The sequence below is a fragment of the Mercenaria mercenaria genome, chromosome 15 (assembly GCF_021730395.1).
Source record: "Mercenaria mercenaria strain notata chromosome 15, MADL_Memer_1, whole genome shotgun sequence".
In the NCBI taxonomy this organism is placed as follows: Eukaryota; Metazoa; Mollusca; class Bivalvia; order Venerida; family Veneridae; genus Mercenaria; species Mercenaria mercenaria.
The window spans coordinates 10290602-10305682 of record NC_069375.1 but is presented as its reverse complement, the minus strand read 5'-3'; the positions used below and the strand labels follow the sequence as shown (position 1 = coordinate 10305682).

General features: G+C 35.7%; 1 protein-coding gene across 1 annotated transcript; it reads right to left on the bottom strand.

Moving 5' to 3' along the window:
• Positions 1-221: 221 nt before the first annotated feature.
• Positions 222-1601, bottom strand: LOC123525732 (uncharacterized protein K02A2.6-like). The gene has a single exon (XM_045304877.2). The coding sequence runs from the start codon at positions 1599-1601 to the stop codon at positions 222-224; it is 1380 nt and encodes a 459-aa protein (XP_045160812.2).
• Between the last annotated feature and the right edge of the window lie 13480 nt (positions 1602-15081).

Genomic DNA, 15081 nt, shown 5'->3' with positions numbered 1-15081 from the left:
GGTCTGTTACATTCCATTATAGATAAATGTAATAAAATTCAGATAACACAAATAATCCCAGTTTCAAGTTATCAAAATGTCACAGCAATTTCCAGCTTAGTAGTTTTCACATAATTGTTATCTAATAAATGTAAGTGTTTATGTCTAGGTATTTCCTCAGCTAATTACATTATCAACATCATAAGTAGAATATCTCAAAGCACTGTTCAGCTAATTATGTTTCACAAATTTAATCTATCTGGTGGTCGCACATTTCTTCCAGATCTAGTTTGATAAAGGGCAGGTGAATCTGGGTTAGAGTTATAATTTGTAACATTTTCCTGCTTAATTGGATCTGGAGAAATTTTAGGACATGAAGGTTGTGGAGTTTGAACATTCAGGGTTGGAGCTGCTGGGGTAGCTGGAAGTGATGGAAAATCAATTTCATCAAATGGTTTCTCATGCGATTTTAATAAATGACGTCTATTCCTTCTGTACATACCACCATCCTCTGTCCTCACAATGTAAGATCTATCATTAACCTGTTTAGAAACTACAGCTGGTTGCCAAGTTTTACCTTGTCTTATCCTAATACCTTCACCTTTTTCAAGGGATTTCATGGGTCTGGCAGATCTATCATAGTAAAATTTTGACCTGTTTTTTATGTTCTGCATTTTGTGTCGGACACTCGATTTGTCTGGTATTCTGGGTTCAAGGTTTGAATCTGTTACTGGTAAAATTGACCTAAGCTGTCTAGACATAAGCAACTGTGCAGGTGTCTTACCACAAGCTAAAGGGGTATTCCTGTACTCAAGAAGTGCTATGTAGGGATCCGTACCCGCCTGTGTGGACTTAGTAAGCAGATTTTTGCAAATAGAAACAAATTTTTCTGCAAGGCCGTTACTTTGGCTGTACATTGGACTTGACGTTCTGTGGTTAAAATCCCATTCTCTAGCAAAATCAGCAAAGCTTTGACACGTGTAATAGCTAGCATTGTCACTTATCAGGGTTTCAGGTATTCCATGTCTACTGAAGTAGCTTTTCAGTTTCTGGATGATATTTTGAGCTCTTGTGCTTGTTAACTGACTAAGCTCAAAGTACCTACTGTAGTAATCAACTAGAACAATGAAATCTTTACCTTGCCATGTAAATATGTCGGTTGCAACTGTCTGCCATGGTCTATCAGGCAAAGGTGTTTGAATCATAGGTTCTTTCACATTTTCTGACCGATGTTCAAGACATACTGGGCATTCCATAACTCTCTGTTTTATGTCATTAAACATTTTTGGCCAAAACATTATCTCCTTAGCTCTTTGTGTACATTTCTCAATGCCTAAATGTGCACTGTGAATTTTGTCAAGCATTTCGCTTCTCAGCCCTTTTGGTATATAGATTTTCGACCCTTTTAGAATAATGTCTTCTACAACAGACATTTCGTCCCTAAAGTTCCAAAATTCTGTGATAGATTCTGGACAGTCGGTTCGTTGGTCAGGCCAACCCTCAAGAATTGTTTGTTTTAGGGTACGTGACTGTGGGTCTGTCTCGGTAGCATCTCTGATCTGTCTCATTTTCTGATCACTGACTGGGAAATTGGACATAACAGCATGTACATGTATATCCATGTCTGGACATAAATCTGTATCAGTGTCGGGTAAGAATTTTCTTGACAAAGTGTCGCAACTGGAATGTCACGACCACTGATGTGTCAATCTGACTAAAGTACATCTCCTATTACGCTACGCATAGGATCTGAGAACGACCTATTCATTGCCTCGTTCTGACGACCCTTTCGCTAGCCAATCAGAGCCTAACTTACAACATCTTGCAAATCTACCTGTAGCCTTGACTTTTGATATTTACAATTCTTATGTCGTAATGTATCAGACAGCCGATTAGCTCAGTCGGTAGATCACTTGCTTTGTAAGCGAGGGGTCCAGGGTTCGAGCCCTGGAATGACTGCACATTTTTCTTACTCTTTGACATTCGAACAAGTCGTCTGATTGGATAAAATAAAAATAGCAATACTGGAAATCCAAAATATACAGAAGACGAATGTGAATGGGTCGTTCTCAGATCTTCGTTTAGAAGATCAAGAACTTAAGTCAGATTGCTGATGTGTTTGACCTCTAGGTCGTATTTCTGTAATTGCAATAGCATACGCTGTAAACGTGGGGGTGCACTATGCAAGGGTTTCTTAAATATAGCCTCCAGGGGCTTGCGGTCGGATTGGACATTCACATGTCTACCATACAAGTAATTATGGTATCTCTTGCATGCAAAAACTATACTATAGAGTTCCTTCTCTATTTGGGCATAGTTTCTCTCACTTTGGGTAAGAGACTTAGATGCAAAGCACACCGGCCTTCCTTCTTGCAGAAGTACAGCACCTAGGCCATTCTTTGAGGCATCTACTTGGAGTGTTATTTCCTTATTAGGATCAAAATAGACCAAAACCGGACCAGGGTTCTGTGTGATAACCTCTTTAATTTTCTGAAATGCTTCAATTTGGGGCTTATCCCAGGAGAATTCCACGTCTTTGGAAAGTAAAGCTCTCAAAGGGCTAGTTAACTCGGCAAGATTTGGAGCGAATTTCTGTAAATAGGTCACCATACCTAATACAGTTTCAAGTTCAGACTTACAAGTAGGAGGTGGCATCTCCTTGATTGCTCTGACCTTGGAAGGATCCATCTTAAGTCCATCAGAAGTAAGCAAATGTCCAAAGAATGATATCTGAGATTTTCCAATCTCCATTTTCTCTGGATTTAGTCTGATACCTTTTTCACTACATCTGGTCATAAGTCTGTCAAAATTCCGGTCATGTTCAGCCCTGTCCTTACCAAAAACTACAATGTCATCTACAATTGTCTTGATACCTTGAAGTCCTTCCAGACATTCGTCCATTTTCTGCTGAAACATGTCCTGGCTACATAAAAGACCAAACGGTAGCCTAAGGAACCGAAATCTCCCAAATGGAGAATTGAAAGTGGTCAGATAAGACGACTTTTCAGTCAGTTTAATAGACCAATATCCGCTTCTCGCGTCTAGCTTAGAGAAAACAGAAGAACCCGCCAGATCAGGCAATATTTCATCTAGAGTTTTAGATGGATAGTGGGGTCTCTTAATGGCATTGTTAAGGTCCTTGAGGTCTAGGCAAATTCTCAATTTACCGTTCCCCTTCTCTACAGTAACTAAACTGTTTACCCATTCTGTGGGCTCTGATACTTTTTGAATGACTCTCTTTTCTAGCATCATTTGTAATTCAGCCTTGAGCTTATCATGTACCGCTACTGGTACTCTCCTAGGGGGGTGTATCACAGGAAAGGCATCCTGCTTTAAATGTATCTCACATTCACCAGGCAATTGACCAATACCTTGAAATATGTCAGGGTACCTAGAGAGAACATCTTCCTTATTCAATGCCATATCTAAGTTGTCAACATTAATCATGATCAGATTCATGGAAATGCATGTTTTTAAACCTAGAAGTGGAGTGGAACTCGTGTTCACAATGTAAAATTCTTCAAGACTTACTACGGCAGTATCTTTATGTCTGACCTTTAAGTTTGCTTGACCATCAACTTTAAGGTAAGTCCCATCATAAGCAGTGAGCTTTCTGTCTGTGGGTCTCAAGGGATCATGTATTCCAAGACAATTCCAAATTGACCTTGGGATGATATTGACCTGTGAGCCTGTATCAAGCTTAAATTTGACATCCTTGTACTTTGGCCCTACTTCAATTGTAATGAAGGCTTGATTTTGGGTCTGGTCAAGGGAAATGGTATCAACGATAAAGTTATTTTCTAGATCTGGAAGTAGACCACTTACTTGCAGTTCACTGATATTCCTTTTGGATCTGCACACTTTAGCAAAATGATTAGGCTTCCTACATGATAAACAAATTTGTCCATATGCTGGGCACACAGTTCCTTTGGCATGACTTTTTCTACCACAGTTCCCGCATTGTTTGCTCATTTGGTGACTTTGATTCCCCTTTGGATTCCGCACATGTGGATTCGAACTTGCTGCTTCTTTTTTCCTCCAAAAGGATTTGGGTTGCTGCGCTTTTGTTTTCAACTTGACAGCATCAATGTCCTGTTTTGTCATTAACTGACATTGAACTTGACTCATCTCTACAGTTCTAGCAATGTCCAGCGTTTTCTGTAGTGTCAAGTCTGAGCCCTCGTTTATCAGTTTCTCACGAATCTACTGTGATCGTATCCCGAAAACTATCTGGTCACGAACAAGGTCTTCGTTCATTTCGACTGGATAGCCACAGTCCCTAAGTAAAACTTTCAGGTCAGTAACGTATTGTTCGAACATTTCTCCCTCCTGCTGGGTTCTCGATCTGAACCGATAACGTGCGTAAATTCGATTTGATTTCGGTTGGCAGTATTGCTCAAAGTTGTTAAAGTATGTGTCGAGAGAGTTCTTTTCTTCATCAGATATTTTCCATGTGGAATATAATTGCCTGCCATGGTCTCCAGACCAAAGCATGACTTTTCTTTTTTAACGGTCCTCCGAACATGAACTCTGCATGAGTTTTAAATGCTTTGAAGGCACTAGGCAAGTCCTTTGTCTCCCAGTTCATTTTTGGAGTTTGGCTGCTTAGATTGTTTGAATCCATCTTGTTCAATGGTAATGAAATTAATCCTCAGCAAAACGTCGCACAAAATGAACAAACTGATATAAATGCCACAAATTTAAGTTAATATTCCACTGGATATCTAACATTTAGTCCACAGTGAGCATGTTAGTCCTTTACTGACTCTGACACCATGTTATACTTTGTTGGTATAAAGAGATGAACATCAAGTATGTTAATACATGTTTATTGAAGTAAGCTTAACAATAGAATAATCTTGAATCATAGAGGCATGCGATATATATATTAAGTAACAGTAATCTAGTATGAAGAACATAATCATAAGGATGCTGGAGTTGTGTCCCTTTAAACATTAGAATATGTAACACTTGCCCAGTGAGAAATTTTGCCAGGGTATACAGTATATTACCATTAGAAACAATTTTGAGGAAACCTAAGTCTAAACTTAGTCCGAAAGCATCTGTATGCAGTCCACGTATAACTGAGATGAAAAATTCTATAAAAAGGACAATGAGGGTAAAACATTTAAACCACTGGTAATTACCTGGTTAGAAACATAAATGATTTACATCATAAGCATATACGGAGCAAAGACCAATTTGTATATCATGTTTAAATGTGCATATGAAGTAAGCAGCCACTGTACATACTAGTGTCTGTATATATATGCAGAGTTCATGCAAAGTTGGCGGCTATACTTCGAGCAAATTAAGTTTTTTTTATGATCTTTTTGTTTGTTTTACAGCGTGTTCCTGCAGTGCAGACTGTTATAAAGACAAAGACTGTTGTTTTCCGGATGATGAAGCAAACATTCAAAATGAAAGATGCATGCATGTTATCCAGCCCACAAAGAAGATAAGTTATGCTCGGAATTTCCTGAACGTTAAATCAAATTTCATGGTTTCCGACGCACCACAGCATCCGACGAGTTCACATTTAAACACAGCTTGTGCGGAAGAAAAAATTGCTCCGTGGGGAAGTTTCTACCCTGTATATTCCAAACTAGCACGAAAGATCTATTTCAACAGCGCATACGCTAAACTCAACGGTATAAAAGATGCTGTTTCATGGACCGCCAAGATTTCCTGTCCTCTGCCATTTAAGAATAACTTTATTTCAAGTTTTTTTCGACAAGATCAAATCAGATGCATTTTCTGACGAATGTGAGGTTCAGTTCTCATTCCCTGGCGACGATACAGATATATATTCTGAAATGTGCTACAAAAATCCGATTTCTTCTTGTCATTCTAGTTTCAGATTACCGACAAACTCTCCAGTATCTACTTTTGAGATAGTTAATTTGTGCAAAAGCGGTCTATATTCACCGTTTCGGAAAGACGATGTGTATGCTAATGTATTTTGTTATATCTGCAATAATCGAGAGTTCACGAGAGATATTTCTTGCGAAACAATTTCCGATGTCAGGGGAATAGCGTCACACGTATTTAGTTATCTTCTTAATCCTGGCCTTCTAGACAACATGCAACAGACTGTCACGGTGAATAATTTCCAAGTTGTTTGTCGGACCGACACATCAAATAATCAGGTATAAAACTTTCATGTTATCTCCCAGGTCTTTTTTATACCAAACTTCATAGCTTAAACATGAAACAGCTTATGTTGCATTTTGTTGGAAAGGCGACATGATGCACTCAAAAGTAGAAAGATCAAGGTCAGAATTTTGTGCTTAATCCATACCAGCAAAGACTTTTGTACAACACTTGCCATAAACAGGATGGCGTTTTTGCACTCAAGACCAGTCCTGTTATTCTTAGTTGATCTTGTTTAACTTTGTAAAGAGAAATTATGTTAAACGTTTGCCTCAGTGAAGCAGTATGCCATTTTTATGCCTTTAGCTATGGCATGCCCATAAACCTTTATATCTTTATATTTTATGATATAACTAAACTCATTTTGTGATATCATTTGACGAATTTTAGATAATTTGTTGTTCGATATGATAATGATTAAAATCTGTGAGTTGTATCTTTTAGGACATAATGCCTTACAAACATGTGTCTTTATGATATAACTTATTAAAATAAAGATTCTTAATCAAGCATTAGATATTATTTTAAGTACAAGTACTCTGAAAGTATGTGTAATTCATCGCTGCTAGTTTTGAAATATTACTTCTAATACAAGTATTTACATGTATTTTGTTTTTAAGGTCACAGTTAATTGCCGACCAGTACTCTGCCCTTCTGGACAAATGCGACAGGCAAATGGTACTTGTAAATTTCTGACAGACAAATGGCTTGATTCCATGTACGAGACTGCCCTTCAACTGAAACCAGACCGTCCAAACCTTCTTCAAAATGTCGTCACGCAAAAAAAGTTTGATATCAGCGCATTAAAATCGGACTGGTTACGCGCATGGCGTATTTATATGGTGATGTATCAGTCTGAAAATCTACGAAATGGAAGTCAAGATAAACAACCAATCGACTATGTGTTGGTATATGTAATTAATGCATCTCCGGCCACAAATTCAGCAAAGCTGACCAAATATTTAAAGATTCTGTTGTCGACAGCATGGACGTACCAAACCAACAGTGAAGTCATCAAATTCGATAGTAACATAATGCCATTTTATAACCTTGCTACAGATCATAAAGGACGTATTGTTCCAGCATGGGCACAAGGCCTGAATAAAGAAATAGATATTCCTGTTCCAATTTTTACGGTACTGTATCCTCCAACAAAATTAAAGGAACCTGCGATACGCATAACGAAGATGCTTTTTTGTGAACAAATTGAACTTCCACAGAACGAATATACGATACTGATGAATTAAAATGCAATAGCGATCATCTAAGTCATATATATGGAAATAGTTTTTAATACTCAGGTCCTTGTGGTTTTGGGGTGAGAGAGACATACTACTCAATAAGTCCAAATCCTATATTCAATAGAGGTAATCTACTCTGCATGTCCAATATCCAAACATCCTATGAATTTCAAGGTTCTGGATCAAGTTGTTCTCAAGTTATTGATCGGAAACTGTTATCATGTTTCTGGACCCTGCGCTTGACCTTTGACCTACTGATCCCAAAATCATTAAAAATCATTTGCTCCGAAGTTTTCAAGTTATTGATCGGAAACGGGTTTCCATGTTGTGGCCCTGTGACCTTGACCTTTGACCAAGTGACCTCTTCAAGAGGGGTTATCTACTTAGCAAGTCCAATCATACTGTGACGTTTCAAGATTTTGGCTGAAGTGGTTCTCAAGTAATGAATCAGAATTGGTTTACCCCTGTTCTGACCCCTGTAACCTTGACCTTTGAAAGAGTGACCCAAGATCAATAGACGTCATTTACTCTGCATACCCAATTATCATATGAAGTTCCATCTTTCTGGGACAAGTTGTTCTCAAGTTATTGATCGGAAAATATGCTGGGTCTGTGACCTTGACGTATTGATCCTACAATAGAGGTCATCTACTCTGCAAGCACAATCATCCTATAAAGTGTCAACGTTCTGGGTCATGTGGTTCATTAGTATTGATCAGGAACGGTTTTCCATATTCTGGCCCCTGTGACCCTGACCTTTGACCAACTAATCCCAAAGCCTGTATGGGTCATCTACTTGGCATGTCCAATCATCCAATGACGTTTCAATGTTCTGGGTCAATTTGTTCTCAAATTATTGATCGGAAACATTTTTCCATGTCAATGCCCCTGTGGCATTGACCTTGAACTTTAATCGAGCGACCCCACAAACAATAGGGGTCTTCTACTTTATAAGCCCTATCACCCTAAGATGTTTGAAGGTTCTAGGTAAAATGGTTCTCCAGTTATTGATTTAAGTATGATGGACAGACAAGCGAACGGACGGACAGGGCAAACAATGTCACCCCCAGTGATGTAATTGCAACCATAAATTAGTGTTTACCCTACTTTTTCAACCAATATTCAACTTTTTGCGATATGTATTCATGAAGAGTGTAGATCATAGTCAATATGCTTAGCGGGTGATCTTTAGTGTTATTTAATGAGCATACTAAAATAACGCAACTAAATTCAAGCTATATTTTATAAATATTAACTACATGACAAACAATACAAAGAGCAACGCCAAACACTGTTTTCTGCTTGAAAGTTGCAGGTATTTTTATCTAAAAAAGATATAAGATCATGTCCATTTCCCAATATTTATTTCAACAAGACTTATCACTACAAAATTTCACAGGCTCTGATCAAACAAATGAATAAGCATACTGAATAGCCAATAATTACAACTGTATTCAAATCAAAGCAATATATTCATAAATTATGATAAAACTTTTCAATTCCTAATCAGAAAATATATGATCAATTAACATGACACATTTTAAAGACAAATTCTTCTAAAAGTCTATTTCTCTCACCATGTTTACTGGTCCTATTTGTTCAAGATTTTACTAATAAATCAAATAATCAGGTTGTCATCTATCAAAATTCTCTAATGAATGAATAATTCAATAAAACATATGAAAACTTCTTAAAAATCATTTCTTGTAAAACACTTCCGCATAAATTATATTTAACTCAAAGATCACTATTAGCCGAAAAGAAGAATTGAACCAGAGTAGCCGAAGTACAAGAATCTGACAAATCGATTACATCAAGCCGATTCGTAGAACATGCAAATAACCTGTATATACTGAATAAGTACAGTCTTCTATATTCCTTATGAATCTAAATTCCTTTAACAAAAACTGTTTATAGACAAATGAAACTTTTCAAATAGTTTTTAAACAATCAGTTACTTATCATAAATTTCATACAAAATCAGTCAACAAATAATTCTATCACAACTTAAACATCCAAATAATTCATTATTTACCTTAGATGTCTTAGAAAGCAAAAACATTAATTTCATCATTTTACAAAAACAAGGTACAAACAACTTACCTAAAAAAGATATAAGATCATGTCCATTTCCCAATATTTATTTCAACAAGACTTATCACTACAAAATTTCACAGGCTCTGATACCTGCGGACAGTGGGAATGGACATTTATTGCAATAGGATTGTATCTTTCGGTCAATCTACAGCCAATCATTAAAGCGTATTCACTGAGTTACCAGGGTAACCTGACCCTACTTTGGATTATTTGACCAATCACAGACTTCGGGTGGAACAGAAACAGACCTTCATGACCTTAGCAGGCGGCATTCCTTATCTTACGTAACCTCAGCAATTAAAGCGGACTGTTAATTCAAATTACGATAAGATGACATCTGTTATATCTATGTCACATATATGTCCCTAATAAAGGTGTCAGATTATACTGGCTAAGATTATCATTAAGCCTGCAGAAGTGGGATTGACATAATTTATAAGTCTGTAAAAGGCGATAAGAATCTGACATGTAGACTGAATAAGATACGTATCCGAGCGACAGGCAAGCTGTTCGCGTACCTCCTTTGTTTAATAATTCTACATCTTATTTTCTTTCTTTTACTATTTTTAAATACAAAAATCAACTTCAAGTTTCAAAGTTATTAAAATTATCATATCCATTTATTTCTAAAAATGGTTTTAAAATCAATCAATAACTCTTTAACTTTATCACTTTAAACATAAAATTTATTTACAACAATTTACACTAAAAAATGCCGCATGGCACTACTCCCCCATCTGAGTGTTGTGCAGCTGAAAATCGGTATAATTCTTTTGTAGAAAAATAATCTGAATAAAAAAAAGTATACAATGAAGATTCAATACAGAAATTTAATAACTTTTGTAAAAGACCAGATCAACAAAAAAAGTGTAAAATATCTAATTATGTATAAGTTGCAATTCTTTGTTTTTATGACACTTGTCAAAACTTTATTGGTGTCTCAACTTTGACACATTTATGCACTTTAATCTTTATAGTCCAGAATGTGCTAAAAGGTTTATAAATGTATTTATGATAAGGTCATTGTGACGTCTGGATAATTTAAATGTTAAGATTTCCTAACTGATAAGGTGTTGATTGCTGTCAAAACTTGTTAATATTTTAAATACTTGTAATTTTATTACCATGTACGCTTTCTTGAATTTGATTGGTTTATACTGTTAATTACAGTCACAATAAGGATCATTTTAATTGGTCAGTTATTATATTGTGAGAAAAATATATTTTCAAGACAGCAGATTTTTGAGGAGAATAGATTTGGATTTCCAAGTAGAAACATCGTGGTTTTCCACTAGAACGCTAGAATTGTTAATACTATCTTTTTCCTAATTGTTATATTCTACGGATAACCGTGTGAAAACTGTTAATTGTTATTTGTTGACTGTGTGGTTTTCCACTGAGGAAAAATAAAGAAGATAATCTGGAACTGTGTTTATCATTTGAACATAACAAGTAGTACCTATATACCTATAACGTCAAACATAATATTTACGGCATTACACGTGGTGGGAAAGGGGGTCTTTCCCAACCTCTCAATTTAGCAAGCGAGATATTAAAATTCCCCACGGAAAACAAAAATGATTAGAAGTGGATTGCCATTCAGAATTTCTGTGTCATGTGGAAAATGTGGACTTTACCATGTTAACGAAAAGGAGAAGTGTTGTGCACAAAAAGCGAGATGCAACAAATGTAATAAAATTGGACATTTTGCTCGAGTTTGTCTTCTTCCAGCAGCCAGGCAAAAGTCGGAAATGTCAAAACAACGCGATAAAGAACGCATGACAGCATTCATTAATCGCAAGACAGCAGAATGTATCTTACCATTCTACAATGAAGAAGATGCCTTCTTTCAACACAACATAACGAACAACGCTGTAAGTCCAGTTTCTTTTGCAGAATTTCAGAAGTTAAAATCATCAGCTGATTCTTTGTCTAAAACCATTAATGGTATGAAATCAGAGAATGTGTCTCTCATTATGAAAAATCAAAGACTGAAAAGCTTTAATGAACAACTGCAGAATGAACTTTCTATCAGTAAATCAAAATTAAAGAATCTACGAGAAACATCTGTATGCGAGATCAACTCACTGAAAGAAAAGTTAACAGTCGCAACTCCTAAACTTGAAAAAATGGACAGAATTATTGAAGAACTTAAGAAACTGAATAATGATTATGAAAAGCTGAGACTTATGCACAACAAGAAAGCTTATGAAATTATGATTATGGAGTCAACCAAGAACGATCAAATAGATGACCTTAAATCAGAAAACAATACTTTGAAAAATGAACTTGCGCAGCTTCAAAAACAAACCAAAAATCAACCAAACGAAAGAGGAAATCAACGTTTTCAGCATGTACATAATGGAAACCCACATCACGATCCCTCAGATGCCCAGTGCAGAGTGTGGTTCCCCAAAGCACAGAGAGGAGGCCAATCCTATCGTGGACGAGGTCAAGGACACAGAAGACAGTGCCGGCATAATGAACGCTACTGATATCTAATAAGTTGTTTACAAAAACAGTAACATAAATGTATTATTTAGTGGATGGTACTTATGCTTTTCAGCCATTTCGGTGCTTTATATTCACAATACATTTCTGTAAAGCTGACTTATGGTAAACAATATCTAATTTGGTTAACTGGTAGTTATATATTAATGCATGGTACATTACCACATTTCACAGGAGTGAAATAATCTTAAAGGAGGGAGAAGTGTTGTGCAGCTGAAAATCGGTATAATTCTTTTGTAGAAAAATAATCTGAATAAAAAAAAGTATACAATGAAGATTCAATACAGAAATTTAATAACTTTTGTAAAAGACCAGATCAACAAAAAAAGTGTAAAATATCTAATTATGTATAAGTTGCAATTCTTTGTTTTTATGACACTTGTCAAAACTTTATTGGTGTCTCAACTTTGACACATTTATGCACTTTAATCTTTATAGTCCAGAATGTGCTAAAAGGTTTATAAATGTATTTATGATAAGGTCATTGTGACGTCTGGATAATTTAAATGTTAAGATTTCCTAACTGATAAGGTGTTGATTGCTGTCAAAACATGTTAATATTTTAAATACTTGTAATTTTATTACCATGTACGCTTTCTTGAATTTGATTGGTTTATACTGTTAATTACAGTCACAATAAGGATCATTTTAATTGGTCAGTTATTATATTGTGAGAAAAATATATTTTCAAGGCAGCAGATTTTTGAGGAGAATAGATTTGGATTTCCAAGTAGAAACATCGTGGTTTTCCACTAGAACGCTAGAATTGTTAATACTATCTTTTTCCTAATTGTTATATTCTACGGATAACCGTGTGAAAACTGTTAATTGTTATTTGTTGACTGTGTGGTTTTCCACTGAGGAAAAATAAAGAAGATAATCTGGAACTGTGTTTATCATTTGAACATAACAAGTAGTACCTATATACCTATAACGTCAAACATAATATTTACGGCATTACACACTGCAACAATTCAGGCTGCATCCTGATTTTACTTATAGACTATTCTGAAAGACTGCTGTTACCATGACAGCAAACTTGGCAGTATAACATACTAAGCGGCTGTAAATGTATTAACAAATGAAATATTTAAGAACAATCATTCAATATGTTACAGGCTTGCTTAATAATTGGTAACGTGCAATAACTATTCTCAGAATATGTCAATACATTATGTTTATTATAATAGTAGCTTGGTCTGTGATGCTGCATTAAATCTGCTTGAGTGGATTCTGTCAGGTAGGATCAGAACACTCAGACACCGAGTGTGATCTAGCCTGGCAACTAATCCATTAGAGCCGAACCCAACATCCCAGATCTAGCTACAGTTATAATGACCCTTTTATAATATACCTCAACCTTTATATTTGTTGTTTTGTTTTTTACCAAAGAACATCAAACTTTTTTATAAAAAATCTGTTTTTTTTTAGTTCGCTTAACTGACACAAGAGCACAGTTATTTGCCTCTGGTTGACTACAAGGAAGTGGTTACACCTTTTGTCTTATATATTTCCTCTGTTTGATGGTGAAAACTGATAGTAGTTACACCAAAATAGTTCCTCTGTTTGAAGGTGAATATTGATGAAGTTTTGGGTGAAAGACGTGCAATATATGGGACACTTAAATAGAGAAGATATGAAATAGTAGGTACATGTACAATTTGACAGAATTAAAATGTCAGAATATGCATAGCTTGACTTTTTGATAAGGCCAGTTTTGCTTGTTTGCGGCTATTTAGAGACTATTCTCTATGTGGTATGGTTCAAGATGGTAGAGATGAGCCGGTCAACACTATGTTTATTGTATCTGGATTTTTTCTCTTGAATAGTTCTGTTTAGTGTAGGTATTTTTGGAGGGTTTGGAATTCAGGCACAATTGCAACATTGTTCAGTGTCTATATAGAACATTTAGTAAAAATACCTGTAGTCTTATACAGGTTTTACAGAACAGTGGGGAATTTTTGTTTGCCTGTACCCATTTATTTGTGAAACCCAAACAGTATTTTTCACAGAATTTTTCACAAAATTTATACAGGCATATAATAAATGCAAATATGCAATTACACTCCATTGTTTCTAGAGACACATCGCTAATGTATATTATTGTAATGTACAAATATCGACTTCAAATAAAGCTTGTATTCTGTATTAATCACCTTACATAAAATGATATTATTCAGCCTTTAAATACATTGAATTTAAGACAGTACTTATCTGCCACTTTTGTAGAACTATAACTATGCCAAAGCTCTACTTGCTGATTTCTTAAAATCTTCGTGATATTTAAAGTTGTTAAATGTATCACTGTGTATTTGATAAAAATGGCATGATATGATGTAGCATTTGTATTTTTCCCGTTTATAAATATTTGCCACCATATTCTGTATCAGTGGTCATGGATCTAAGACCTTCTGGAATGTTTGTAAATATATCTGGAAGACTTGTAAATTTAAGGGGTCCTCCGTGGCCGAGCGGTTAAGGCCGCTGACTTCAAATTACTTGCCCCTCATCGATGTGGGTTCGAGCCTCACTCGGGGCGTTGAATTCTTCATGTGAGGAAGTTACCCAGCTGGCTTACGGAAGGTCGTTGGTTCTACCCAGGTGTCCGCCCGTGATGAAATAACACACGGAGGGGCACCTGGGGTTCTTCCTCCACCATCAAAGCTGGAATGTCGCCCTATGACCTATAATTGTGCCGGTGCGACGTTAAACCCAACATGTAAATAAACGTAAATTAAAACTTACAAGCAAATATTTTCATCGCAGCTTTATTTATCACTTATTCTGTTATATTTTTTTTGAAAGTATTATAAGTTAATTTCTATGTAGCAGTTTGGTCCATAATCATCCCATTAAATGGATATGCAGCTTTTGTGCAAACTAGAGTTTTTTTGATTATTTTTATATTTACCGTATAAGTATTGGAATTATTGACCAGAATCGCTGATATAAACGAGTTTTTTTATAAATGCATAACATGACTTCATTTTGGCTTAAAAAAAGTGCGAACGAGCGTTTTAAAATACTTTATAATAAATGGAACACAGATCTGAATGAAGGTGGTACATAGGTATATATTTTTGGTTACTTTATTGATTTT